This window comes from Rhinolophus hipposideros (genome assembly GCF_964194185.1).
Source record: "Rhinolophus hipposideros genome assembly, chromosome: 3".
Classification (NCBI taxonomy): domain Eukaryota; kingdom Metazoa; phylum Chordata; class Mammalia; order Chiroptera; family Rhinolophidae; genus Rhinolophus; species Rhinolophus hipposideros.
The window spans coordinates 72,381,649-72,407,979 of record NC_138049.1 but is presented as its reverse complement, the minus strand read 5'-3'; the positions used below and the strand labels follow the sequence as shown (position 1 = coordinate 72,407,979).

The 26,331-nt window shown below is 32.4% G+C and overlaps 1 protein-coding gene across 2 annotated transcripts in view; it reads left to right on the top strand.

Annotated features, from left to right (window-relative positions):
* The window catches only part of SENP6 (SUMO specific peptidase 6), a 99,946-nt gene extending 75,702 nt beyond the window's left edge, over positions 1 to 24,244 (top strand). For both annotated transcript variants that reach the window (XM_081034395.1, XM_081034394.1), the window contains exons 15-24: positions 505 to 614; positions 733 to 849; positions 7,966 to 8,082; positions 9,115 to 9,207; positions 12,426 to 12,856; positions 16,410 to 16,513; positions 18,056 to 18,144; positions 19,410 to 19,478; positions 19,578 to 19,728; positions 21,265 to 24,244. In XM_081034395.1, coding sequence (XP_080890521.1) covers positions 505 to 614; positions 733 to 849; positions 7,966 to 8,082; positions 9,115 to 9,207; positions 12,426 to 12,856; positions 16,410 to 16,513; positions 18,056 to 18,144; positions 19,410 to 19,478; positions 19,578 to 19,728; positions 21,265 to 21,471 — 1,488 coding nt within the window. In that variant the 3' untranslated portion in view covers positions 21,472 to 24,244. The remainder of the gene's footprint in view (positions 1 to 504; positions 615 to 732; positions 850 to 7,965; positions 8,083 to 9,114; positions 9,208 to 12,425; positions 12,857 to 16,409; positions 16,514 to 18,055; positions 18,145 to 19,409; positions 19,479 to 19,577; positions 19,729 to 21,264) is intronic.
* Positions 24,245 to 26,331: the final 2,087 nt, after the last annotated feature.

Here is a 26,331-nt window from a genome sequence, read left to right as displayed (position 1 = left end):
GATAATTCCAGAGGATAAAACGAGCACTTATAGCCACAAGGCAGCTGCGATGAGCTCAAATTTTAATTGAAGGCTCTTCCTTTAAGGACTTCTTAACTCTGGAGGACTGAAGCTCATTGAACTGTGTTCCCTGAGCCTCTGCTTCTGTATCCTATGGATTGTCTAGCCACTGAACTTAGGTAGAAGGAAAAAAAAATATGATTTCTGTTCTTCAGATTTTACTAACAATCTAGTTTGGATAGTGGAGATCTTAGAAAGACAAGATACCAGGAAACCATGTTACAAAAATTAGAAGAATATTGTTGTACTAGAAATTATAGATTAAAAAAACAAAAGTGGACCCTAGTTTTCCTGTTTGTTTTCAATTTTTAAAAATCATACATACTTTTAGATTCATATTTTAATCCTTTTTAATTGAAAAGCATTCTTGCTTTGTGCTTGCTGTTTTTATTGAAAATTTGCCCAGTTGACTTTGTGAATTGATCATTTAATTTCCTCTTCCAGGTGCCCCTTGAATCTAAAATACAACTTAAAAACAAACAAGAATACCAGTTTTTTGATGATGATGAAGAAACTGGAGAGAGTCACACCATCTTCATGGGCCCTGTAGAAAAGTGAGAGAATTCCTTTACATTTGTAACACCCTTAAATTTCTTCTCAGTTTTATTACTTTTTAATTATATACTTACATACATATTTGATCATTTGCTTTTTAAAACATTTTTTTTACAGACTGATAGTATATCCACCTCCTCCAGCTAAGGGAGGCATCTCCGTTACTAATGAGGACCTGCACTGTCTAAGTGAAGGAGAATTTTTAAATGATGTTATTATAGATTTTTATTTGAAGTAAGTTAATTTTCTACTAACCTTTTAGCAAATCTTTAACATTTTGTAATGTATATCTTCATTTTCTAGAGTGAAAACTGTTTGGGTTTTGAATTCTGTCATTGCCACTTATTCTGTGATATGTCTCTACCTGTGTTTCCTCATTTTATTTTTTTTTGGGGGGGGGATATTGGGGAACGGTGTGTTTACCCAGGGCCCATCAGCTCCAAGTTGTTGTCCTTCAATCTAGTTGTGGAGGGCGCAGCTCAGCTCCAAGTCCAGTTGCTGTTTTCAATCTTTAGTTGCAAGGGACGCAGCCCACCATTCCATGCGGGAATTGAACCGGCAACCTTGCTGTTGAGAGCTTGCCCTCTAACCAGTAACTGAGCCATCCGTCTGCCCTGTGTTTCCTCATTTTAAAAATGGGGAGACTAACAGCAAAAAGGATTGTAAGGATTAAATAAGATAATACATATTAAGCACTATGAAAAATACCTGGCAAATACAAAGGTGTTCTTAAATTATAGCTTATGTTGTTATTGTTACAGTGTTATAAGTCTTTACAAAATTACTGCCCTAGTTAGGTAATGATTTGTTTAGTAAACACAAAAGTATGATTTCACTCATTTCCTTTAGTCAGTGTTCACCAAGTGCCAGCTATGTGCCAAGTACTGTGTTAAAAGTTTATGGTCTTGTAGGGAACACAAATGGGGGATTAAAGCAATTGACAGAAGATAGCAGAAAAAGAATGCTTCGTTCTCTTTGGGGGTTGTGAAATATGAGGGACAAAGAAGCTTTCCAAGAAGAGCTTATAACATCATGACCCAGTATACACATACATACGCATGTATGTGCAGTGTGTTTATACATGTATAAATTTGTATGTGTTTACTGGTTTGTGATAGAAAGTGGGTGTGTATATGAAACAACTTAAGCATCAGTGTGCCTAGTGCTCTCCAATACTTTCTAGTTTGTTCAAATGTATTTCATAAAACAAAACAATTTAAACAAACACTGATTGTCAAAACCTGCTGAGTGATTTTATAGCCTACTAATGGTTGCAACCCATTGTTTAAGGAAAGAAAACATTGTTACAGAGAGTGATAGGTTTTGATCAGAGAAGTGATACTGTAATTGAGTTTCCTTAAGATCATTTTGACAAGCATGTTTATTGTGGATGTCTAGATGAGAGATGATTGAAGGAAATTTAATGAAGGTGATGTAAGAAGTCTAATTAAGGCATTTTAGTTGGGAGTGAAGAGGAAATAATAAAATGTTAAGAGGTAGAGTTTTTTAGTAGGACTCCAGGACTGACAGTTGATATTAAGGAGAAAAATAGGTACCAAATAACTCTTAATTTTCTGACTAGTGAGACCTGCTAAATGATTTTGCCACTAACTGAAATAATGAATTCAGAAGCAGTATAGTTTTGGGTCAGCGGAGGGAAGATGTCTGTTTTAGATGTCTGGTACAAAAAAGGGGGCCGTGCTAAAAAACAACTAAATATATGGTTCTGAAGATCAGTTGAGTTCTGGCCTGGAAAAATATAGAGTTAGGAGGCTTTACTTTGCAGGTAGTAATTTATGAGAGTCAATGAAGTTGTTTAGGTAGGGATACAGAATGAGATCAAAGGACAGAACCTGGACAGTAGATATAGATAGACAGGGAAGAAAAAGGGTCCCATGAATAAATTTGAAAGGTATTTGAGAGGTAAGAAAAATCCAGAGAGAGTAATGTCATAAACTTGAAGGGAGATGAAAGCTTTCAAGGAAGATACATTTAGTGGTATCAGTAAAGCAAAGATCAGAGCAGATAAGAGCTAAGAATAACTTTGAGGTCACAATAACGCTAAGCTAATTAGGGTAAAGTGTAGAGCCAGGCTTGACCCTGGTCCCTGGGGATAATGAGGTACACCTCCCAACACACCATGAAGTGGAGGTACTATCAGTGGAGACCTAGTGGGGGAGCCTTCCACCTCCATCCATCATTAACATGAAGCCCCTCTTTGTTAACAGTAGCCTAATAGAGAACCTGAACCTCCACCCCCTCACATCCATCCCAGTTCCCCAACCCCCACTCCCAGCAGTCATGTGGTAATGCCCACTTCACCCACTGGAATGTGATGCCTGGGTAAGCCTTAAAACACAAGAATTAGATAAGATCCAGAGCCTTAAAATACTCAAAATGTTGAGATTTCAATTTAAAATTACTTGCCTCACCAAGAACTACAGATATTTCAAACTGAATGAGCAAAGACAATCAGTAGTCAACACTGAGATGGCATAGATGATAGAATTATCTGACAAAGATTTTTAAAGCATCCATTATAAAAATTCTTTAATGAACAGTTATATACACACGTGAAAGTTATTGGCAGAGTGGATTAAACAATATAACCCAACTGTCCTATCTATAAAAAAACTCACTTCAAAGATAATGATATATGTAAATTGAAAGGAAAAGGATGCAAAAAGATATAGCATCAAATATGCAGGAGTTACTAGAAAATATATTAACTCTTTCACTGTGTTAATTGATTTCAAATTATTTTTTCAAAATGTGTCAAAAATCCACAAAATATAAAAAGTTAATATTTTGGCTATTTTATGCATTTTATAACAGTTTGAGTTGTTTGTACATAAATAACATTATTTTTGTTTTAAGCCTTTTATTATATAGTAATAAATTTACCATTATATTTAATTTTAGCAAAAAATACTCAAAACATACTAAGTGGCATCAGTTAGATTTAAGTACAGATAAATTAGAATCTAATGGCATTGATGACATAAAAATTTATTACAAAATGTTACACAATATGGCATACAAAACATCTTTGTTGTTGATAGTGCAAGCCACAGGAAAACATATCCAAACATCGCAGCAAAAGAGTTAATATCAGATAAAGGAAACTTCAGAGCAAAGACAATTACCAGGGATGGAGAGGAACATTATAGAATGAATAATAAAGGAGTGAATCCACCAAGAAGACTTAGCAGTCCTAAAGGGCATATGCCATACAGCGGAGCTACAAAATGTGAAGCAAAACCTGATAGATCTAAAACGAGAAATAGAAATATAGCTGGAGACTTCAGTTCTGTTCTCCAATAATTTATAGAACAACTAAACAAAGTCGGAAGAATTCACTAGAATTCATAGAAGAATTCACTAACATCTTCAACCAATAGGTCTACTTAACATGAGGGGGGTAGTATTATATTCCTATTTATGTTAACTATACCCTCTTTTCAAGGGCACTATTTTTCCTTTTGAAGAGTTAATGGTAATGGAATATACTTCAGTAAATTACAAATATGTCATAGATTTGCTGGCAAGAGAAACTGTCTAGATTGTAAATGCCTAATTTTGCAGATGTAGACCCCTTTGAGACCTAACAGATACATTCAAGGACAATTTCAAACAAAGTTCTTGATAGCTAAATCAAAAGATGTTATCTCATACAAATGGCCAACAAGCATATAAAAAGATCCTTGCCATTATTAGCCATCAGAATACAAATCAAAACTAAAATGAGATATCACCTCACACCCATTAGGATGGCTACTATTAGAAAAACAAAACAAAAACACTTAAGACATTAAAATAGCATGTTGGCAAGAATGTGGACAAATCACCCTTGTTTACTGCTGGTGGGAGTGTAAAATGGTATAGCCGATACAGAAAAACAGTATGGTAGTTCCTCAAAAAATTAAAAATAGAACTACCCTGTGATCCAGCAATCCCATTTCTGGGTATATATCCAAAAGAATTGAATGTAGGGTCTCAAAGAGATACTTGTACACCTATGTTTATAGTAGCACTATTCATAATAGTCAAGAGGTGGAAGCAACCCAAATTGTCCATTGATGGATGAGTGGATCAACAAAATGTGGTATATACATACAATGGAATATTATTCTCCCTTAAATAATAAGGAATCGTGTCACATGCTACAACATGGATGAATCTGGAAGACATGCAAAGTGAAATAAGCCAGTCACAAAAAGACAAATACTGTTTGGTTCCACTTAGGTAACTGAAGTCATCAGATTCATAGAAAAAGAAGGTAAATGGTGTTTACCAGGGGTTAAGGGGCAGGGGAAAGGGAATTGTTATGTAATGGGTTAGAGTTTCAGTTTTACAAGATAAAGTTCTAGATATCTGTTTTACAACAGTGTAAATATACTTAACACTACTGAACTGTACACTTAAAAATGGTTAAGATTGCGAAGTTTGTTATGTATTTTTCTCATAATTTTTAATAAAAAGATGTTATCTGTTAATACTAATGTATACTAACTTCACAAACCAAACTATTGAAAAGTCTTAAGTGAATAAATAGAACAACACTGCTGTTGGATGAAGTTTTCTGTGAATATGGATTAGGTCAAGGTGTTTGATTATGTATTCAGGTCATCTTTGTCCTTAACTGGTTTTATGCATACTTATTCTATCAGTTATTAAGAAGGTTGTTCAGATTTCCAACTATAATTATGGATTTATCTATTTCTCCTTTTATGTTAATCAGTTTTTGCCTTAGTGTTTTGAAGCTCTGTTGTTAGGCACATACATGTTTATGCCTTATTGAAGAATTGACCCCTTTATCATTATGTAATATCCCTTTGTATCCTTGATAATCTTCCTTATTCTTAAGCCTACTTTGTTCAAAATGAATACTTGTGTAGCGACTCCAGCTTTCTTTTGGTTATGTTTGCATGATATATATATTTCTAGATGTCTTTACTTTTAACCTATTTAAGTATTTTATATATAAAATTTTGTTTTGTTTTTTAAAGCATATAGGTAGATCTGAAAAACATGTTGAACTCTTATATTTTGTTTATATTTTAGTTTATTCCATTTCATACTTGAATAATCTATAACTTTTATGTTACAGTAGACATTTTTAGTCATGTGATTATACTCTTGAAATTCTTGATGTTATCTAGAGGCCCCTTTTCTAGTTTAAAACAAATTTCATACAGTAAACTTAATTATCTATAAGTTCTGTCTTTTTTTTTGATGCAAATCAGTATTCCAAATAAAAAAGAGAACCTAACAAAATCCATGATTTTTAAAAAATCTGTATGTTTCCATGTTCCATGACATTCTTAGAAGTGAATTTAAAAAGGAAACTTAAAAAAAATTCACTATTAAAATAAGTTAATTGGCTGCTTGCTACTAGAGCTGCTCATTCTTTTCCATTTCTAACTCTATAAATTAGAGACAGACTTTTAAACAAAGTTTGCCAGTATTAAAAGAAGTATAAGCACATTGCATCTAGATAATGTTAATAAAATACAGAGAAGAAAAGAATTACTTTAATAAAAATTACTTTCAAAGTCAGATTTGCATATTAACCTTAAAAATCATCTTTTAACTTTATCCTGTCATGATTTAATTGTTATCTTCCACTTTATGAAATAGTAAGTGAACAGCTTCACCATGACATCGAATATGTAAATGATTTATACACTGAAAGAAATGCACCCAAATGGAAGAAATTCCCACAAGGTTTTTGTAATAAACTTCAATTTTTCCCTTTAATTCTAAAATAAGAGATGTGGCTGTTCTAAATAAAATTAATAGTTCTAATATATGTACGTTAAAAAAAACTGTCACAGAAATACTTATGGATATGTATCAGATCAGAAAGATAAAACTAGTTAGTTTAAAAGGCATGGATTTGTTTACACATGAAGTTGAGAGTCAGTTTTCTTAAATAACATAACTTTTTAAAAGTTGAATTATCCCTTTGTTCAATTCAGTTTTACAAAGTAGCCATTATAGTTTGGGCTGATAAAAGCTTCATGGTTCACCCATTAAGGTAGAGCCCCTAAACTCAAATCTGATTCACTACATGCTCTGTTTTGAGTATATTAGTGTAGAATTCAGTCGTTGAATTAAACTGTGTCATGATCTGATTCACTGTCTTTCTGTTTGTTTTTTGTGGGCACACTGAGTTGCCCTAAAGCAAGAAATTCTGTAGTTAGGTTCTTTTCATTAGAACTTAAGAACAGATCTCAAGGTGTACCCTCTAGGTCATTATAGTTGCTGTTTCTGTGTAAGATTTCACAAGGCTTTCATACTGTCCTGTTCATTTTAATAAAATGATATGATCATGAACTTGAATTCGCATAGCTCCTTTGAGGGAGTTTGGAACATAAACAATTAAGTTTAAAATATCATAATTTCCTTTGTAATATAAAAGAGCTATTGCTATTTGTTTTGGTATAGATCTAAAGAAAAAAATTAAGGCAAGGAAAAATTAGATCCAATGTAAGATAACTTTAAAGAGTCATTGTTACAACCTCACCACTGTACACTGTTCTTTCTATTTCTTTTCTATTTTTCTAAAAAGTAAAATATGGTTGGGTCTTCATGGTTTATTAACTGAACTGTGTAAAATAAACAGCACATGAAGATAATAGCTTTATTGAGATATAATGCACATACCATACAATTAATACATTTAAAGTGGTTTTAGTGTAGTCAGACGGTTTTACAACTATCACCACAGTCAATATTAGAACATTTTCATCCCCCAAAAGAACCCCAGTACCCATTAGCATCAACTCCCCATTTCCCTCCAACCCCACTCTCAGCTGTAGGCTACCACCCATCTCTTCTCTGTCTCTATGGATTTGCATATTCTGAACATTTCATGTACATGGAATCATACAACATGTGCTCCTTTGTGGTTAGCTTCTTTCACTTAGCATATTTTCAAGACTATGTTACAGCATGTATCTGGACTTCAATTCTTCTTGTTGCTGAATAATATTCCATTGTATAGATATATCTACATTTTTCCATTCATTAGTTAATGAGCATTTTTGGCATTTCCACTTTGTGGCTATTATAAGTAATGTTTCTATGAACGTTTGTGAATATGCCCTTGTTTTAAAATATTAGTCTTTAAAATCACAATTTTACTCTCACATATCACTTTTCATTACTTAAGAATAATCTGGTAGTTATTGTCTAGAATATAAAGTAAATTTTGGTAATAACTTCTTTCATTTGTAAGGAATAGAGATTGATGGTTGCTAAATAGATAATTTAATCACTGCTTGACTGAGTTTTGGTATGAAGTAAACTGTTAAATTATCATATTGGAATTTTTTTATAAAATAGATATTTGGTGCTTGAAAAGCTGAAGAAAGAAGATGCTGATCGAATTCATATATTCAGTTCTTTTTTCTATAAACGCCTTAATCAGAGAGAGAGAAAAAATGAAACAACTAATCTATCGTAAGTCAAGCTCTTTGAAAATATTTAATAGATGTACTAAGTCACTTAAATTTAACTTAGTAAAAAATCATTTGTATTGATGCAAATCATTTAATTCTATTATCAATTAGCAAAATTAGTATAATATTGTATTGGATCCAATATAAATATAGATCAATATCCATAATATTCTAAAGCCTCATGAACACCTGGAATTCATAAAGATTTTAGGTGTACTATCTGGATCAGTGTTTCTTCAGTATGCCTGATAGTTTAAAATAATTACTTAGATACTTGTTAAATACGAATTGCTCTGTTTTACCCTAGATGTTCCGTCCATACTATCTAAGAGAGGAACCTGTGAATGTGTACTTTTAATAAGTTCTTTGGATGATTCTTCTTAAACAAATTAAGGAAATACTATTCTACTTCAATACTTTTGTTTTATAATTCCTCTCCATCTAGTGATCGCATCCAGTTCTAATACTTGCTGGTAATTGGTCAAAAGATACACACAGAGTTGGTACATTTTTGTCACAAGTGCTATTAAATATCTTGAATTGATGGCTGCTGTAATATATATATTTTACATAATATAAATATTTTCTAGTTCACTGATTCCTAATTTTGCATCTTAGAGTTGATGACAGTGATTGGTTTGGACCAATGATCATATTGTATCCTGCTTCATCTGCTATAGGATAATGCTCACTTTTCTTTCTCTCCTCAGTTTAACTAGGTCATGGTCTGATTTGCTTCTCAGTATGTTACTTGTGCCAGTTCTGCAGTAATAAAAATAGTAGCACTGGTCTACCCTAGTACTATGTAGTAGCAGGAATTAAATATCTCTTTCTTTCAGATTCAGGGATGGGCAGTTTCACTACTTGCTAACTCTACCTCAGATGTTCTATTTTCTTTCCCCGATTTGCTGACCCATCTTTTGCAACTGTTCAATCTGTTAACATCTTAATATTTATATTTGTAAGTTGTTGCATATAAGGTGATGCACTAGGAACAATTCAGAAGCTTGAGAGTGTATCTCTTATCTTACAGAATACAGCAAAAGCGGCATGGGCGAGTAAAAACATGGACCCGGCATGTAGATATTTTTGAGAAGGATTTTATTTTTGTACCACTTAATGAAGCGTGAGTAAGAAATTCCTTTATGTAAACATGATGGCAATTTTTAGAAAACGTGTTTGTCATGTGAAGATTTCATCCATTTTTAAACTTCTTGAAATTTGTTTTGTATATCTGTTACTTATACTGCTTATTTTATGAAAATTAATGCAGTTTTCCAGTGAATCATGTAAGATTGAATTTTACAAACACCAGACAAGAGATCTTTCTAATTTTGTTTTATTTTTTAATGTGGAATAATGTCATTTTTAAAAAATGGTGCTTGTGTTCTAGCAAACATCCTATAGAAAAAGATACTTTATACAGAAAGATGATTAGGTCCCATAGAAGAATTTGAATCTTTAGTTTAAAATACAACTTTAGCTCTTAACTAAAAAGAAGAAAAGAGGGCTAGATTTATGTCATTTTCTCAAATTGAGAACCATGCTGACTTACTTGAAGTTATTTTGTAAGTAAATGGGTGAGTTAAACCTTTTACATTATTTCCCCCCAATCGCTAGAGAGGCATTAATGTGTAGGATCATTATACAATTTAAACTTGAGGGTATTTGTATTTCATTTTTTGTTTTCCTGTGCCCTCCAGCTAAAGATCCCCTGTAGTTGGATAACTTGGGTTTATTATTTGCATCAAAGAAGAACAACACACACCATAGGCAACCATGAAAGTGTTTGAAAGAGCCTGTAAAAGAATTTGGGCTTTGGTTTGGTTTGGGAGAAGATTGAAGGAAGCAGTGGTTTGCTTTGATAAAGAAGTAGCATTCACTCTTTAGCAAAAAAGGGGGATGTTTGATTTTTTTGGGGGTTGAATTGTGACCTGTTTGTCTCAGACAAATTATGAAATGGCCTTGCTTTGTCTCATTTTATCATGGTTGCAGAGCAACCTTTTTTAAGGTTGGTATTCTGTGAGATTGTTTATGTCTAATAAGCCTAACAGTGCCAGGCTAGCTTCTAAATGTGCTCTTTTTTTCACATCGTTATGAAAATAAATTTACTGTATAGTATAATTAAACTGTATTTATTTAAAATCCTGCTTTGATTATAAGATGTGTGCTTTAATCAGCCTAGCCAGGATAGGTAGGCTAGGTCAAAACATTGGTTATGGTTATAAAGCCCCTCCATTTTTTTTTTAAGTCAAACATAGTTTAAAACTAATCTCCCATTTCTTCATTCTTCTTAAAATAAGGTTTCTTGACACATATTCGTTACATAAAGTAACATGTGGGCTGCCTACTAGGTGAAAGGGAGAATATACCTAGAAAGTCATTTGTCAGAAAGGAGTTATAAAAGTTTAAGATAGAAACATAATTTGAGGTACATACAATTGAGCAATAGACGCACATCCCTCTTAGTAACTACATCTGATGTGGTGGGAACTATGATCATGCGTCTAATCATCTTGGTGGAAAGTAGAAAATGAACAAATATGAGAGTCAGAAAAGCATTCTGCAAGAGACTGTACCATTGGTGATGGAAAAAGAGCCTCAAATCACGAGGGCTCATTTTGTATTACCTTTTTTTTTTTTGAAGAGGTAAAACCATGAATAGTTGTATACACTGATTATATTAGATAGACTGCCATATATTTGTCATCTGTTTATTTTCAACTTTCCTGATGGTGTTAATGTCTCTAAAGTTAAAAGCTATTTGTTCAAAATTGTCACAGTAATTGACATGGGGTAGCAATTTGATATTTGGATCGAATCCACCTAAAGATAAGTGAAATGATGTTTCACCCATTGATAATTTAAGCTTAATATAGCTGTTATTAAAAGGGATCAGAAAAGCAAAACCCTGGCTCTGCTTAGAGGTGACATCAGGTATTTCTGATTCAGATTCTTTCACCTGGTGAAGAAAGCATGTTTTCCTAATTATTAGGTGAGGCTACAGAAAATGTGTGGCTTATCCATGTTAAACTAAGAAATGTTAACTGTGGTAGACTTAGGTTACAGCTGTAGGTTGAAAATCACTGTATTATACTGTATTTAATCAATTTTAAAACACATTTTTTGACATTTTAACATTTCCAAAATTGAGATGTGATTTAGTCAGCTGTGTCTTAGAAGTGAAGTGAGGAAGTTGGTGTGCTGCTCTTTCTACTGCCCCCTCCAGACCTGAGGACTAGTAAGTAAGAACAGGAGTGAGGGATTCCCAACTCTGCCCTTTACAATATCAAGGATGAAGCCAGCCTGTGACTTTTCTACTTATGCTGTCCCTTGAAGAGATAGTGCTGTTTCTTAATATTACCTTGGGGTGATTTAATATTTTGCAGAAATGAGAATGTAAAATAACGTTTATCCATATCAATATATTCATTTTTTCATTCAGCAAATACCTAGTGAACATGTCACTCACTGTATGACATATGACAAGTACTGTGCTCACCTAATAAGTTCTCTGACATCTGTAGCCTATTCTCAGCCATTTTATCTCAGCACATAACACTATGCCTAGCAAGTAGTAAGCCCTTAATAAAGTTCTTCAATATTAATGACTATTTGCTAATATTAGCTGTATAGCTGCTTATTCGTGGCTTATATCGTACTGTTGGGAGTTGTGATACCTGAATTCAGCTATATCATAAGCACCCACTTGATAGCTGGAACTCGACTAATACTTAAGTTCTGTAATAATGTTTAGATATGTGATATTTCATTTTAGTGTACTTACGTTTCAGTAAAGCATGAGACAAAAGATTATTTAATATTTTCATTGTTCAGCAGTTCTTACCTTACTAATAAAAACAGACATGGTAAAAGTTTTTAAAAGGCTCTGTATGTACAATGTTTAGAAAATGTTCAAAGTTATACAGTCTAATTAGATTTTTGAAGGCATTTCAATCTTAAAGCTAGATAGGTTTCTATTCTTTGACATAAATAGGGCAAAGAGAAGGTAAATGGGAATGATGAATTGCAGTGATATAATTTATATTTCATTGAATTACCTGAAAAAACAATGAATTTTTCATTCCACAAGCAAGAAAAGGTTTAAAGGATTGTTTGCAAAAGTGAATACAGGCTACAAATTCTAACAAAATACGTTATGTATTCTGTTAATGAATCAATGACCATACAAACAAGTGGATTAATTTGAGAATTGAAAAAAATTGGGCATTCTTAATAAATTTATTCACAAAAGCTCTAGGAAAACATTTCAATTGATATTTATTGCCAAATATAATAAACTTTTCTAATAATATATTTAGTAGTTTCATTTGTTTTTTACAGTGCACACTGGTTTTTGGCTGTTGTTTGTTTCCCTGGTTTGGAAAAACCAAAGTATGAACCTAATCCTCATTACCATGAAAATACAGCCATGCAAAAATGTTCAACTGTAGAGGACAGTTGTATTTCTTCTCCTTCAGCCAGTGAAATGGACAGTTGTTCACAAAACTCTTCTGCCAAGCCTGTAATTAAGAAGATGCTAAACAAAAAGCATTGCGTAGCTGTAATTGATTCAAGTGCTGAACAGGAAGAAAGTGACCCTCGTTATCGGAGAAACATATGCAGTGTGAAATGTAGTCTGAAAAAAATAAATCATACTGCAAGTGAAAATGAAGAATCAAATAAAGGAGAATCTGCATGCCAGAAAGTTGTTGATAGGACTAAAAGTGAGAATGGCCTACAGAATGAATATTTAAGTTCTATGCACCATACAGGTATGTTTCTAAATGTTTTGAAAGAATCAAGGAATTCAAAGTAAATTGGATTTTTTATAAACAGGATTAAGATTTCAAGGCACACTTTTTTTTAAGTCAGTTTTATTGAGGTATAATTTACTTAAAATAACAGTCACTCATTTTATATGTATAGCTCAGTGAGCTTGGATAAATGTATAGAGTCATGTAATCACTACAGCAGTCAAGATTTAGAACCTTTCCATCACTCCAAAAAATTATTTTATGTGCAATCAGTCTCCTCTCACCCCCACAGAGTGCAGTTTTAAAATTGTAGTACACGGTCTACATTTACCATTGAAAGGAACTTGGATTTATTTTTATTTCATTGGAAATTTACTGTAGTCAACATAAACAGTAGTTGCACAGTCTTAAATCTGTAAGGTGAGTTAGTTAGTTCAGTCTTTTCAATTTACAAATAGGCAAATTGAGATCAAGTGGCCAGAGGCAGAAATTAAAGTTTTTCTCCTCCAAAATAATTGTTGACATTCGATTTAAAGGTGAGTTTCTTATTCCTCACTCGCCTTCATTGTTTTCAGTGGGAAGAAGGGCACTGGTCCAACTAACCTCTCTTATTTCCCTTCAGTTCTAATAAATTGTTTTTTCCTTGAATCAATTCCATATTTCTAGCACTTGTTATACAAATCTAAGGTTTCAATTCAAATACTTAAATTTCATATCAAATAAATTATATAATTTCCAACCTAAAAGTAAAGTAAAGTAACATGCTTTATAGTATGTACCTTGCAAACTTAATAAACTGTGAATAGATCCTAACATTTTCTTTGGAGGAAAACACTCCATATAAGGCATAAGAGAAATTTTGTGAATTCAGAAAGAACCTAGCAAAAGTTGTGAATGCTGAACATACTCTTGGTACACTTCTACTAGCTTATATTATTTTAGTAAGTCGGAGAGCTATTTCTGAGCTCCTATAAAAATATTTTTTATTTGGTTGACATGCTAAGCTGCATAAAGCTGACAATAGTCCTAGAGTGTTTTTTGTGTCCTGTGGAAGATAAGCAGCAGAAAGGGGAATGGTATGTGAATTGTATCTCTGTGGAACTATTCTGTTAAGTTCCCTTTTGATCAGTAATCTCATACACTTTAATGTGAATTCAAATTAAAAATGAATTAAAGTGCATGATTTAAAATAAAGCAATGGGACAAAGCCTAGGGCTTCATATATACAAACCCCAGAAATTCCTAGTGACCTTCTACTACAAATGAATGTGCCGGTCCCAGTAGTAGCCAGTTAAAGTGGAGTAAATATTCTCACAAATGCTAGTGGAAATCAAAGTGAAGAGTAATCTGTTTTATGTAGTTTGTCCTTTTAATATCTGTTATTTTTTTTTATTACAGTTTGTACATTTGGTTTTTTGTTCTGTTTTTAGTATGTAACCGTGTCGACTATATCTTCCTTAACGGAAATTAATTTACCTTTATTGTATGTGATACAAATAGTTTCTGTTCCTTTTTAATGCTTGTCTTAATTCAATGATGATAGTGCCCAATAGTTTGAAAAATGGTGCTGTGCAGTAGTGGGTCTGTGCACTTTTCAGGAATGAGGTCCCATAGCTTTTATCCGATGTTTCCAAGAGATCATTTGCCAAAAAAGTTCATTTAATGTGTTCTCTAAAGGTGACTAGCAGTCTATCCTATATAAAATGATGATGTACTAAAAGTTAGGATACAAAGAGCTTAAAAAAATTTTGTGATATGATTAATATCTCAGTAATTGATTTCTATTTGGGCTGGGAGTATAGTTGCCAGGATTCAATGAGGCATTTTAGATACTTTTGATATAATTTTAACCATCAAACACAGAGTCATAAGTTGTCTACCGATGTCAAATAACATATACTATAGTAAATAAGTGGAATTGCATCTTATCACAGGAATTAGGTTTTTAAGGTCAACTGTAGGAAAATAATGTGTGTAGTATCACTACTTTCATTTGGTGTTTTTTTCACTTGGGCACCATATGAAATAGTTGTCTTCTATGGAACATGAAAAATGAGTGTGTTTAAACTCTAGAATCACATTTGGCATCTTCAGGTGATCTCACTGTATGAGAAGCTCTCAGGAACTGGGACTGATTGAGAGAACAGCTGATGCAGTTATCACCTCTCAATTTATACCATGATACTTGTTTACGGAATGAAATAATTGAAGTCAATACTACATTATTTAAATTATTTTTCTCCATTTTTTGAAATACAAGTATAGTTTAATTTATATAAGCTTCATGTTTATGTAACAGTTTGTGGATAGAAGTAATTTGTTACTTCTGAATTGCCTGAGAATTTGAACAAATTTGATTCAAATACAGTTGTTTTAGCTTCAAACATAAAAATACAGATTTTAAAAAAAAGCAACGATAAATTAGAAAGGTTATTCTTTGCATAACTAAAGCATGTACCATAGTGCTTTATTAGTTATTTTAAATAGTATGTTTCCGATACATTTAGTTTTTTATATATGTCTTTTTAGGAAAACCTTTTATTTTTCTGTTTATCCCATCCCATCTCATCCCATCCTATCCCATCCCATCCCATCCCATCCCATCCCATCATCCCATCTTGCTTATATTACTATTCTTAATTCCCTTTTAATAACTATGCCAACGTACATTATTTCCCTCTAAATTCCTTAAAGTTATGCTTTATAAAACTGGGAAATGGTATGCTGTATAATAGGCAATGTTAATATAGTTAGTATTAAAGTGCCTGACTCAGTTTTCATTATTTTCATGTAAATCTTACCTTTCTTTGAAATATTTTGTGTGATTAGCTTCTTTCAGCAAATTGATTTTTAAGAATTTAGATTCTTGAAATGGACCTTTAAAAGTATAAACTTTTTGAGTCATTTATTTTCATACTACCAGCACCTACATCAGGCTTGTGTTGTTTTATTTTACTGAAAAGTCTGTGAATATAACCAAACATGAAGGAAAAATACAGAGTTGGGGAACTTGTCCATAACTACTAACATGATGATTATTTTCATTTTTGTATTTTTCTTTTTATTGTCCAAAAGCAAGCCTATTTTACTCAATTTTAATTGTTTATTTTTTACTTTATATTGCATAATTTTCTATATTTTTCACAATTTTAATTTTTTAAATGTACAGTATTTCATTTTATGTTCTACAGTTTGCTAACTGTCCTGTTACTGGATATTTAGGTTATTTTTTTCTATCGTAGCTTCCATTATTAAATATATCTAGCATATCTAGCACAAAAATATTTATATACATACATACATATATGTATTTAAATATACATGTATTTAATCATATAATTGATACCTAGTTTTTAAATTTTAATACATTTTAGAGTCTGAATAGTAGAAATAACTAATTGACATGTCAATCCAGGGTTTTATTAAAATAATTTACATTTGTGATATTATATTCTAAGGTAAATTTTGTATCCTTAATTACTATATCACTAATAGATTACTAGCCTAACATCATATACTGTAAGTTATATGCATGTCCTTTTTCATTACATAATGTTTCTTATTGGTACAGATGGCTTAAGCAAAATCAGACTAAACTATAGTGATGAATCAGCTGAAGCTAGTAAAATGCTTGAAGATGAACTCATCGACTTCTCAGAGGATCAGGATAACCAGGTGAAACCTGCTTGGCAAAAAGTTCTAATGTTCTATCTAATTAAAAGTTTTTCTTTAGAGTCCTATAGTCAGTTCCTTGAACCAGTAACTCATGCCTCTGGACTTGGGTCTCATCTCAAAACAGAAATTCAGTTTTCAGTCAAAAGTTGCTAGAATAAATGCATTAGCACTATTTTGTTTTAGTTTTGAGGCTTCCTTCCCACGATGTGGACTAAACTAATATTACCCACCTCAGAAAGTTTTAATATAAAAGTAATTCTTTCACCCCCAACCCAGCCAGTAGGACTCCTACCACTCCTTTCTCTTTTAAAGTATTTATAGGCCATACTTAACCTTTGGTCTAACTTGACATTCAAGAGGCAAATGTTTACATTTTTGATTATCTGGTACATAAGCATAGCAATATTATATTACTTCTTCCACTTTCCCAGTGATTCTTTTCCTTTTGTCTAATGTATATGGCAGGACCAGATAATACTTAGTTAAAACTAATATAGATCGATTCTCGTATTTACTTAGCATCTCACTTGCTCTAAGAAACTTTACTAACATCAAGAATAAAGTATGTTATTGAAAATATTTTATCATTTCAGTTAATGAAGGTTTTATAGTGAGAGAAAAGTTTATACGAATCCTACAGCATACCATTTTTTAATTCTCTAATTTTCTTTAGCTGTTAGGACAAACTTTGAATTTGCTTAGTAGTGAAGATAACTTTGTACTGCACCATTTTTTCCTCCTTGCTTAATCCTCTTATGAACAAAAGCTATTTTTTGTGATTCCTTGGTCTGCAATGTGTGGTTATGAAATACAGTTTTTCTTTCCAACATATACACACACATATACGGATTACATTTAAGATTTACAATGAGCACTTACGCTTCTTTGGTCATAATCTAATTGTGTATTATTATTTATTCTTTCTGTTGATTATTTCATTTATAAAGTTGCCAGAGCTTTCTCAAAGAACCAAAAAAAGAAACCTTGTTTGTTTTACATTCAAGATAATTTACAGAACAAGACAATGTCATTACACTGTCTTCTCTCAAGTGAAGTGGATATATGGTTTTGTTAAGGAAAATAGTGTTTCCAGAAACCCTTGAAATATTTCTGATTTGGAAAAATATGTAAAAGAATAATAAATATGTCATTCATGACCTGTTATCTTAGCTAACAAAGTATATTTTCAAAAAATACCTAAAATCAGAGCAGTAGTGTTTGACTGGAGAAGAATCAGTCATAATATATTCAATCTTTAAAAATTAATCTAAGTTGAGTAAATGATGTAACAATTTTTCATAGACATCGATTGGTAGTTCCTTTTCATTAAAATGTCAGTGTTGTGGCATTAGATAACTGGTATTGAGTGACATTTTCTAGTATCTGATAACCCCCCCCAAAAAATTATTTTTTTACATATTTGTTACAAAGATTTTTATCCTGCATAGGGCTAAAGGTTATTAGTTAGGTTATTACTTTGTTAAGGTTATTAGTTATTTAGATTGTATGTTTTCAATACTAACAGGAATCTCTCTTTTATAGGATGATAGCAGTGATGACGGATTCCTTGCTGATGACAATTGCAATTCAGAAATAGGACAGTGGCATTTAAAGCCTACTATCTGTAAACAGTACGCATTAACTATATATCTTGTAAACTACATGATAATTTTTATTTATGTACCTTCATAGAATAAATCATGACCAGACAGTTTTTATTTAAACAAGTACTTAAGCAAAAGTTGCAGTGGTTGTCCTAGTCAGGGGGGAAAATTGGGTCACGCCCAACGTCCAAGGATGAAATTGGGGAGAAAGGATAATCATTTCAGTCCTCTATTTGCCCATTTTCTATGTGTGTGGATGAGCGTGCACACACACACATACATTTTCATTGAGAACCACTATTCCTTTTCGATATAAAGTGATTTGGAACAGAAAAAGACACACAACTGTCATTCAGATCAGTAACATGGGGATTGGAGTTGACACTGGTTCCATAGCTACAGTGTGAAGGCTATGGAGTGACTCAAGGCAGTCCTATGGGAAATGTTCCAGATGGAACTCCAAATGAGGATGAGTCTGTTTTGGTTTTCAGAAATAATAATATGTTCTGAGGTCTCTCCAGGGGATCCAAACTTCTTAGGTGATGAAGTATTGCCTATGTCTAGACTTCATCTTTTTTGACTCTTTTTGCAGAAACTGTTGGTTGAGACTCCATTAACAGCGTTTGAAGAGCAAACTTCATTTTTAAGGAAAATATAGAGATCTAGCGCAGTTAAGAGACCTTCTCAAAATACCATAAAATTTTAGCCAGAAAGAACCTAGATCTTTAAACATTCCAGGACTTTTTGTACGACATGGGACTTCCTCACTTAACTGGGGGTATACAACAAATTTTGAAGGTTTGAGTCTTATTTGTAGTGAGTGTTCAAAGTGGAATCTTGCAAAAATCACTGGATTCTAAACTAATTCTTTTATGCGATGATTACCTGTTTTGTTATCCGTAGTAGGTTTTAGTTAAAAATGAGATTATTTTCTAATACTTTTGCATGGTCCCACTTTTGGTGATTTGGAATATGGGAGTGTTCAAATTTGAGAATTGTTTTGACTTCTACTAAATTTTGAAGTATTTTTAGAAAACAATTATGAAACTTTAGTGAACTATATTCATAACTAAGACATGGTTAATATTTTATTTGGTATCTAATATAACCATGGAGATTTAAAGTATTATAAGAGTATATGGGTTTATATGGTTTATTCCCTCCACCCCCCCATGTTTTACTGAGGCATACAAAGGGAATATTGAAGGTTTTAAATTTTATTTTTAATGTACATCTCTTTATATCCTTTTAACATGATAAAGTACTAACATTTGGTCATTTCTACCCTGCAGACCTTGTATCCTATTGATGGACTCACTCAGAGGCCCTTCTCGGTCAAACGTTGTAAAAATTCTCAGAGAGTAAGTTCAAAATCATACCTTGTACTTTTTAGTCTGGTGGAAATGAAGGACTTTGTATATGTATGTACATATATTCTTACTATATATTCATTGTTGCAGGTATTTAGAGGTGGAATGGGAAGTTAAAAAAGGAAGCAAAAGAAGTTTTTCCAAAGATGTCATGAAAGGCTCTAATCCAAAAGTACCCCAGCAAAACAACTTCAGTGATTGTGGTGTATACATATTGCAGTATGTAGAGAGCTTTTTTGAGGTGGGTTTCAACTTATTGGATCTGATATAATAAATAATAAAATAGTATATTTTATGTTATGTTAGTATAAAAAACACAAGCAAATATGTTAGAGGGTTTGACAACTGTCATTTCAAAAATTCTTCCAGGGAACCAAAACTCCCAAATTGGAGAATTTTTAAGGTATAATAAAAAAGATTGTATATTTCATCACAGCCAAAGCTTGCTGACCTCATTACTCATCACTGATCTACTCTCCCTCTCCACTGGCTCTTTCCATCGTAAGAAATCTCTCCCTTGATTTGAACTGTCTCTTTCACCTGCTTTTCTCTTCACAGATATATCTTGGAGAAGTGTTTATATTCACTGTCTCCACTTCCACAAATCTTACTTGCTTCTCAAATCTCTATAATCTGACTTCATCCTCACCCTTATATTGAAATTGTTCCTGACCTCACAGCACCATCTGACACTGCTGACCATTCTTTCCTCTAACAGTCTCTCTGACTACAGAGGTACAGAGAGTACGATGCGTACTTCTCTTGGATATTTGTTGCAGTTACCTGGACTCCTTCCTCTTCTTTACCCATCATCCAGTGTACTTCTTTACCCATCATCGTCCCGTGAAGTCTTTCACTTCTTCAGTTCTTTATCCCTGCTGCCACTTTCAAAATTCAGTACACTTGCGTCACTATTCTAAACTACTGCATCAGTCTAACCAGGTCTCCTGACTTCTGTTTTTCACAGCATTTTTCCAAAAACCCAAATCTAATCATGTTACTTTCCTGCTTTCAATCTAATAGTGGCTTCCTATTGCCCTTGAATTAAGACCAAAATTCATGTGGCTTGCAGATCTGTCTGCTGTCCAAGCTCTTAGCCTCATTCCCTATCATTCTCACTCTCGCATTCTATATATACCAGCCACTTGAATGTCATTCAGTTTCTTATATTGTGTCATGTTCTTTCTTGTCTCTAGGCCTTGATACGTATTTCCTTACTTGGAATATCCTTTCCTGTTGCTTCTGTCATTTATCATTTGGCTAACTCCTACTCATTCTTCAGGTCTTAGGTTAACCATCACCTCTTTGGAATTGTGTTAAGCTCCCAGATATGTATTCTTATAGGACTCTGCTTTCCCTGTCATAATATTTGTGATATTGTTTTAATTGTTGCATTATCTGTCTAGATAGACAAAACTTTTTATAAAGCTCCAGATAGTAAATGGTATTTTAGGATTTGCAACCATGTGGTCTCTGTTCCTATTGTGGCATGTTCTGCTATTGTGGCATGAGACACATGTAAAGGAGTTAGCCTGGCTGCATTCCAATAGGCTTTATTTACAGAATTTGGCCCATTGGCCACAGTTTGCTAACCCCCTGATCGAGACTATAAGGTCTTACATCTCCAGTGCCTAGCACGGTGCCTGGCGTGTGGTAGATAATGAGGATTTGCTCATGAGGTACTGATTTTTTTAAACTCTGGAATGCCTTTGTCATTGAAACTAAACTATTACTTCTTATAATTTTCTAATGTGTATTTACTATGTTTTATTTTCAGAATCCAATTCTCAATTTTGAATTACCGATGAATTTGGCAAACTGGTTTCCTCCCCCAAGAATGAGAACAAAAAGAGAAGAAATCCGAAACATAATTCTTAAGCTGCAGGAAGGTCAGAGCAAAGATAAAAAGAACCATAAGGACACTTCAACAGAAACATCTGTCGGGGAAGGAACAGAACAATGTGTCAACAGTGTCTCAGATTGACCATTTCTGATTCTTGTCAGTGTTGTCTTCAGAAACTGAGTGACTTTCACTTTTGGGTATAGACAGTAAAGAACTGAAGTGTTCACTACTCAGAGTGATTTTTGAAATGTTAATGCTTGTAAAAATGTCATATAATTAATTTCCAATGGAGTATGTATTAAGTAAATGTCTGTAAATATGTTAATGAGGCCAATTTTTCCAGCATTTATAATTATTTTTTTCACTTGTTAGGAAGCTTTTGTTATGTATTTTCTGTTAATAGTACTTAAAACTGCAACTTCTAAACACAAAATAAATAAAAAAATATTTATAGGAGGAAATGATTAACTTGATATTCTTTAGTGAACTTGTATTAAATTCCTTTGTGGGTGTGATACATTTCATGGGACTAGTCAAGTATCTATGGTAATTTTTTGACCTTTTGCCTTTGTTTTAAAATAACTTGAAATATCTAAATAAGGTTAACACTAAGGCATTTTGAACAAGAAAGACATATATATGCTTGTATAGCAGGAAAAAAATAACTTTTTAATTCATACATTCCTTTGTGCTCAGAGAACCCCAAAAATGGAATAAATATTTATAATTTTACACAAATATTTAAGAAGCAGTATTAAGAGCAATTCAAAGAAAAATAACCTTGAATTATACTATTAAATAATAACTATAATTTACCATACATTATTGTAAAATACATTTCTGAAGACAACCTAAGACTCAGGTTAAAACTATTTTGGTAAGCACAGCTCTAATTTCAAATATCCCGTGCTACCTTTCTATATTCTATCTTTAAAAGGATGCTACAATCTGTGTGATCTAGTTAAATGGTAAACATTTTTAATCTGTGTGAGCACAGGAATTTAAATAGGAGTTTACTATTTTTTATAATGGCTTTTGCTGTTTTTTCATTGTTCATTTTGTTCTTATTTTTGATAAAGTGTCGGACATTGTGCTTGAGTTTTTTAGTGTAAATTATTTTTACATGTAAAAGTATTATCTTTAATCAGTTGCATAATGCAGGGGAAAAAATCTCTTACTTTGAATTTCCCTTTAAAAATACTAAAATGTGATTTTTAATGACAGATTTACGGCTCTTGTAGGAATCTTGCATATATCTGCTGAAACTATTATTTTCAAATGAAATGTCATACATTTCTTTTGAATTAACTTTGAGACTTGAAATATATATTTTAAAAGTCATTTTTTCATTAATGAATTTTAAAATACACATATAACAAAAATAATTCACAATAAAAGGAAGGCCATTTTCATCATCTGAAATTATTTTTAATCTGGCATTTCTGGAATTGCAACCAATATTTTAGGCTATTTTCTTGAATTTAATAAATGGATTTGGGGTGGATGGAGATGTCAATAACAACCAAAAAAAAAAAAATCTGAGACATTCATTTAAGGAAATCTTAAAATGTAAGTTTAAAGAAGGCCACCATTAGCAGTATCAATTACAGATTTGTTACTTTAAACTAACATTTTTAAATTTCTGATTACATTCTTTTTTTTGAATACCCTAGAGCTGTTAGTTCAGATATGAAAAAATAAGCTTAATTTTATTTATTGAATATGAACAAAATAATAGAAATTTTTTAAAAAGCGTGACAGCAGTAAACAAAATAGGTATATTTAATTTTTTTAGTGTACTATATTTTGTCAGAATTTGAAGGTACTGAAAAAAATATTTTAAAGTGCTTATTTTTGTTTTAATTTCTAATAGTTACATTTTGCACTCTTAATTCTTGATAAAAGAAAAAATATAACTTTTCATTTGAGTTGTCCTTTAGGCCAACTCAAGTCAATCATGTTTTGACATGAAAATATACATTGATGCCTGTCAACTTTCTAGAGGTAGAATGTTCAGATATTTGATATTTCTTCCTCCCTATGTAAAATTCTATTTTTCAAAGTTATGCTAATGACTTTGTTTTATATATATACTGAATTTGGAGACTGCCAGGTTGAGCTCCAAAACTAGACTTGAGAATATTTGGTGTGTATTCACATTTACTTGATAATTGTGTACTCTGGTACTTCTATATGTAGTTTAAAGTGGTTATCAACCTTTTAAAATGTGTTATTAGTACTATAGAAGTTGTGAAACAGAATTTTAAAGTTTAGAGTTTTGTTACTAGACACTGAAACCGCATGATGAGTATCTGGTGTCTTAACTAATTAGATAGATCTCTTGTATTTGTTTTCTTGTTGGATAGAATAACAGTTAATCATTTTTAGAAGAGTTTTAGATTACTTGCCATAAAATTTGTATGCGTCTTAGCTCTTGGTAGTTTAGGAGCAAAGATGGCATTTAACTATAACTAGTTCTTTCCCTTTGGTGTTGCTAAGACAGCTGAAAACTTAATGGTATTATTTCAAGTTCACATAAACCTAAATCAGTTAAGCATAGTAACCTGTGCTTATACTATTATTTAATTAAATGTAGGAGGTTTTATTTGAAAGGATAAAGTAATTATCTAAATTATATCTTGTTTTAAGTCACCAAAATAAATTCAGTATTTTTTCGTTAAAAAACTATGATCTCTGAAGACTGTAAGATATAATAAAATGAATAACAGTTTTGGGGACTGATCCAAGATGGCGGAGTAGCTAAACACTGTGCTACTCCAGTGACCACATTAAAATTACAACTAAATTATGAAACAGTCAATCTGGAGAAACATCTGAAGTACAGCTAAGCAGAAGTTTTTAAGGATATAAAAAAAAGCCACATCGGGACTGAATAATATTGAATGTCAACTGTAAAAAAAAAAAAAAAAATACGTTTTAATTTCCCAGATATCACAAGTTGCACTTAAGTCTCAGACAGTTCACTGAACAGGAATCATGAATATATTTTAATATATATGACCAAGAGTTGGTGCGGTAAAGCTACTGGAATATAATGATAGAGAATAACTTGGTTAGAAGAAACAGACCCGTTAGGAGATGAGGTAGGGCAGTGCTGTATGTTTAGGAGAGAGACAGATAACAAGGTTGCCCTACAGATCACTTTGAGGACTAAAAGAGAGGGAGGAGATTATTATGGGGGCATGCTACAGACTGTCAAGCCAAGTGAATATAAATGGATAGCTTACCAATAAATAAGACAACTGAACTCAGAGGCAATACCAGACTGTTTTAGGAAATGTAATTACTAAAGAATGTGCTGAAATACTCCGGCAGGACTTTCTGGTACATTTCTCGTTTTCCTACTCTCAGGAAGAAGAAAAAGGGTTATGAAAACTACTTTTGGAAACTTAAATTTAACCACAGAGGAAGAATTGGTTGATAAAGTGGATGAAATGTGTACCTTGGGGAAAAGTCCTATCTTAATTCTGATAAGCCAGATCAAGGAATAATGGTTAGAGTACACTGAAGTACTATTAAGGAAGAGTTAGTGTATTCAGAGAAAAATACCCTAGACCCATGGCCTGAAGCAGAAAAAAGTTAAAAGCTTAGAGGTCTTTACTACAAATAGCAATTAGTGTCCTTATTGCAAATGTTTAGTGAAAAACATATTATCCAAAACAAAGATTTTAACCTAGAAGTAGGTATCAAAATCACCTGGGGAGGTTTTAAAAGTAACACATACCTCAGATCTTCTTTGAAATGCTTTAAAATACCACTTTACCCTCTACCCCCAAATTCTCGTTAAGAACTTGATGAGGTTATTAAGTTGCTGCTACTATGCCTTGAATTATAAAATTACTAAGGTACTCAACGGTTAGAGACTAACAGATAATCTTGTTTTTCAAAAGGAAGAAAGTAGATTCTGCCAATTATAAAACACATCTACTCTTGACAAGATTCTAGAGTGAATTATTAAATGGATGGTTTGTAAACTCTTACTGGTGACCAAGAGCTTGGTGACCACTACAATCAACATTGTTTTATATTTTTAATAGAATTCTAGACTAGGCAATCTGTAGAAAGCAGCCACACTAGCAATTGTCAAAGTGTGTTTGATAACTCTAGTTTTGAGGGATATTTATAAGTTCTTTGGTCAAATAAATTTGTAAAACATTTAAACCAAATTAAGCAGGTTACTTGGAGCTTTTACTAAGCTAATGCGCAGAATGACTTAAGAGGAAAATAAAGAACACAGCATGCTAGATACAGAATTTGGCCATATCCTCTTTGCCAGCTGGTTCTCTACATGGCCTTATAAATACTACCCATCAGAAGACAGAGTTAACTACTTGGGGGTGTTTATGAACTGATGCTTTTGAAAGTTATCTGGGATTGGTTATGTTTTTACATTTTATTTCACTAATAGTTGGTAATTGATTTGGAAACTTGAAAATAAGTGACTAAGTGTCTTGGGAGAATGAAGTTGCATGAGAAGCATTTTTCTATGACTGTTGTAATGAAAAAACTGCAAGTCTAATCTTTGTGGTGGATTCTTCGAGAAAAAAACAGATTTGATGAAACCGATCTTTTGTAAGGTCACCAAATCCCTTAAAATCATACACAAGTAGAAATTGTGTAAAAGTATGAAAAGGAATCGAAAGATTATCTGGAAGCTTTTTTTCTGTTTACATTTAAACCACTCGACTGCTAGCTTACACCTTTCTTTACTTCCATGCCGTTATCCTTTACTTTAGAATTAAACTGCCACAAACTATACCTAGGAACATTTTTAAAAGAAATCTGAAAAAATACACTTTATTAATATACTTTCAATATTTTTAATCCCTCAAATAACAAAACAAGTTTATGCCTATTATAAAACTTACTGCATTTATCATAGTTACCTTCGTACATGTTGACAGCAGAGGATTTGATCCAAAACAAATTAGATGAAAAGAAACTGATCCTTAAGTACTGAATAAATGTTTTGAGCACCCG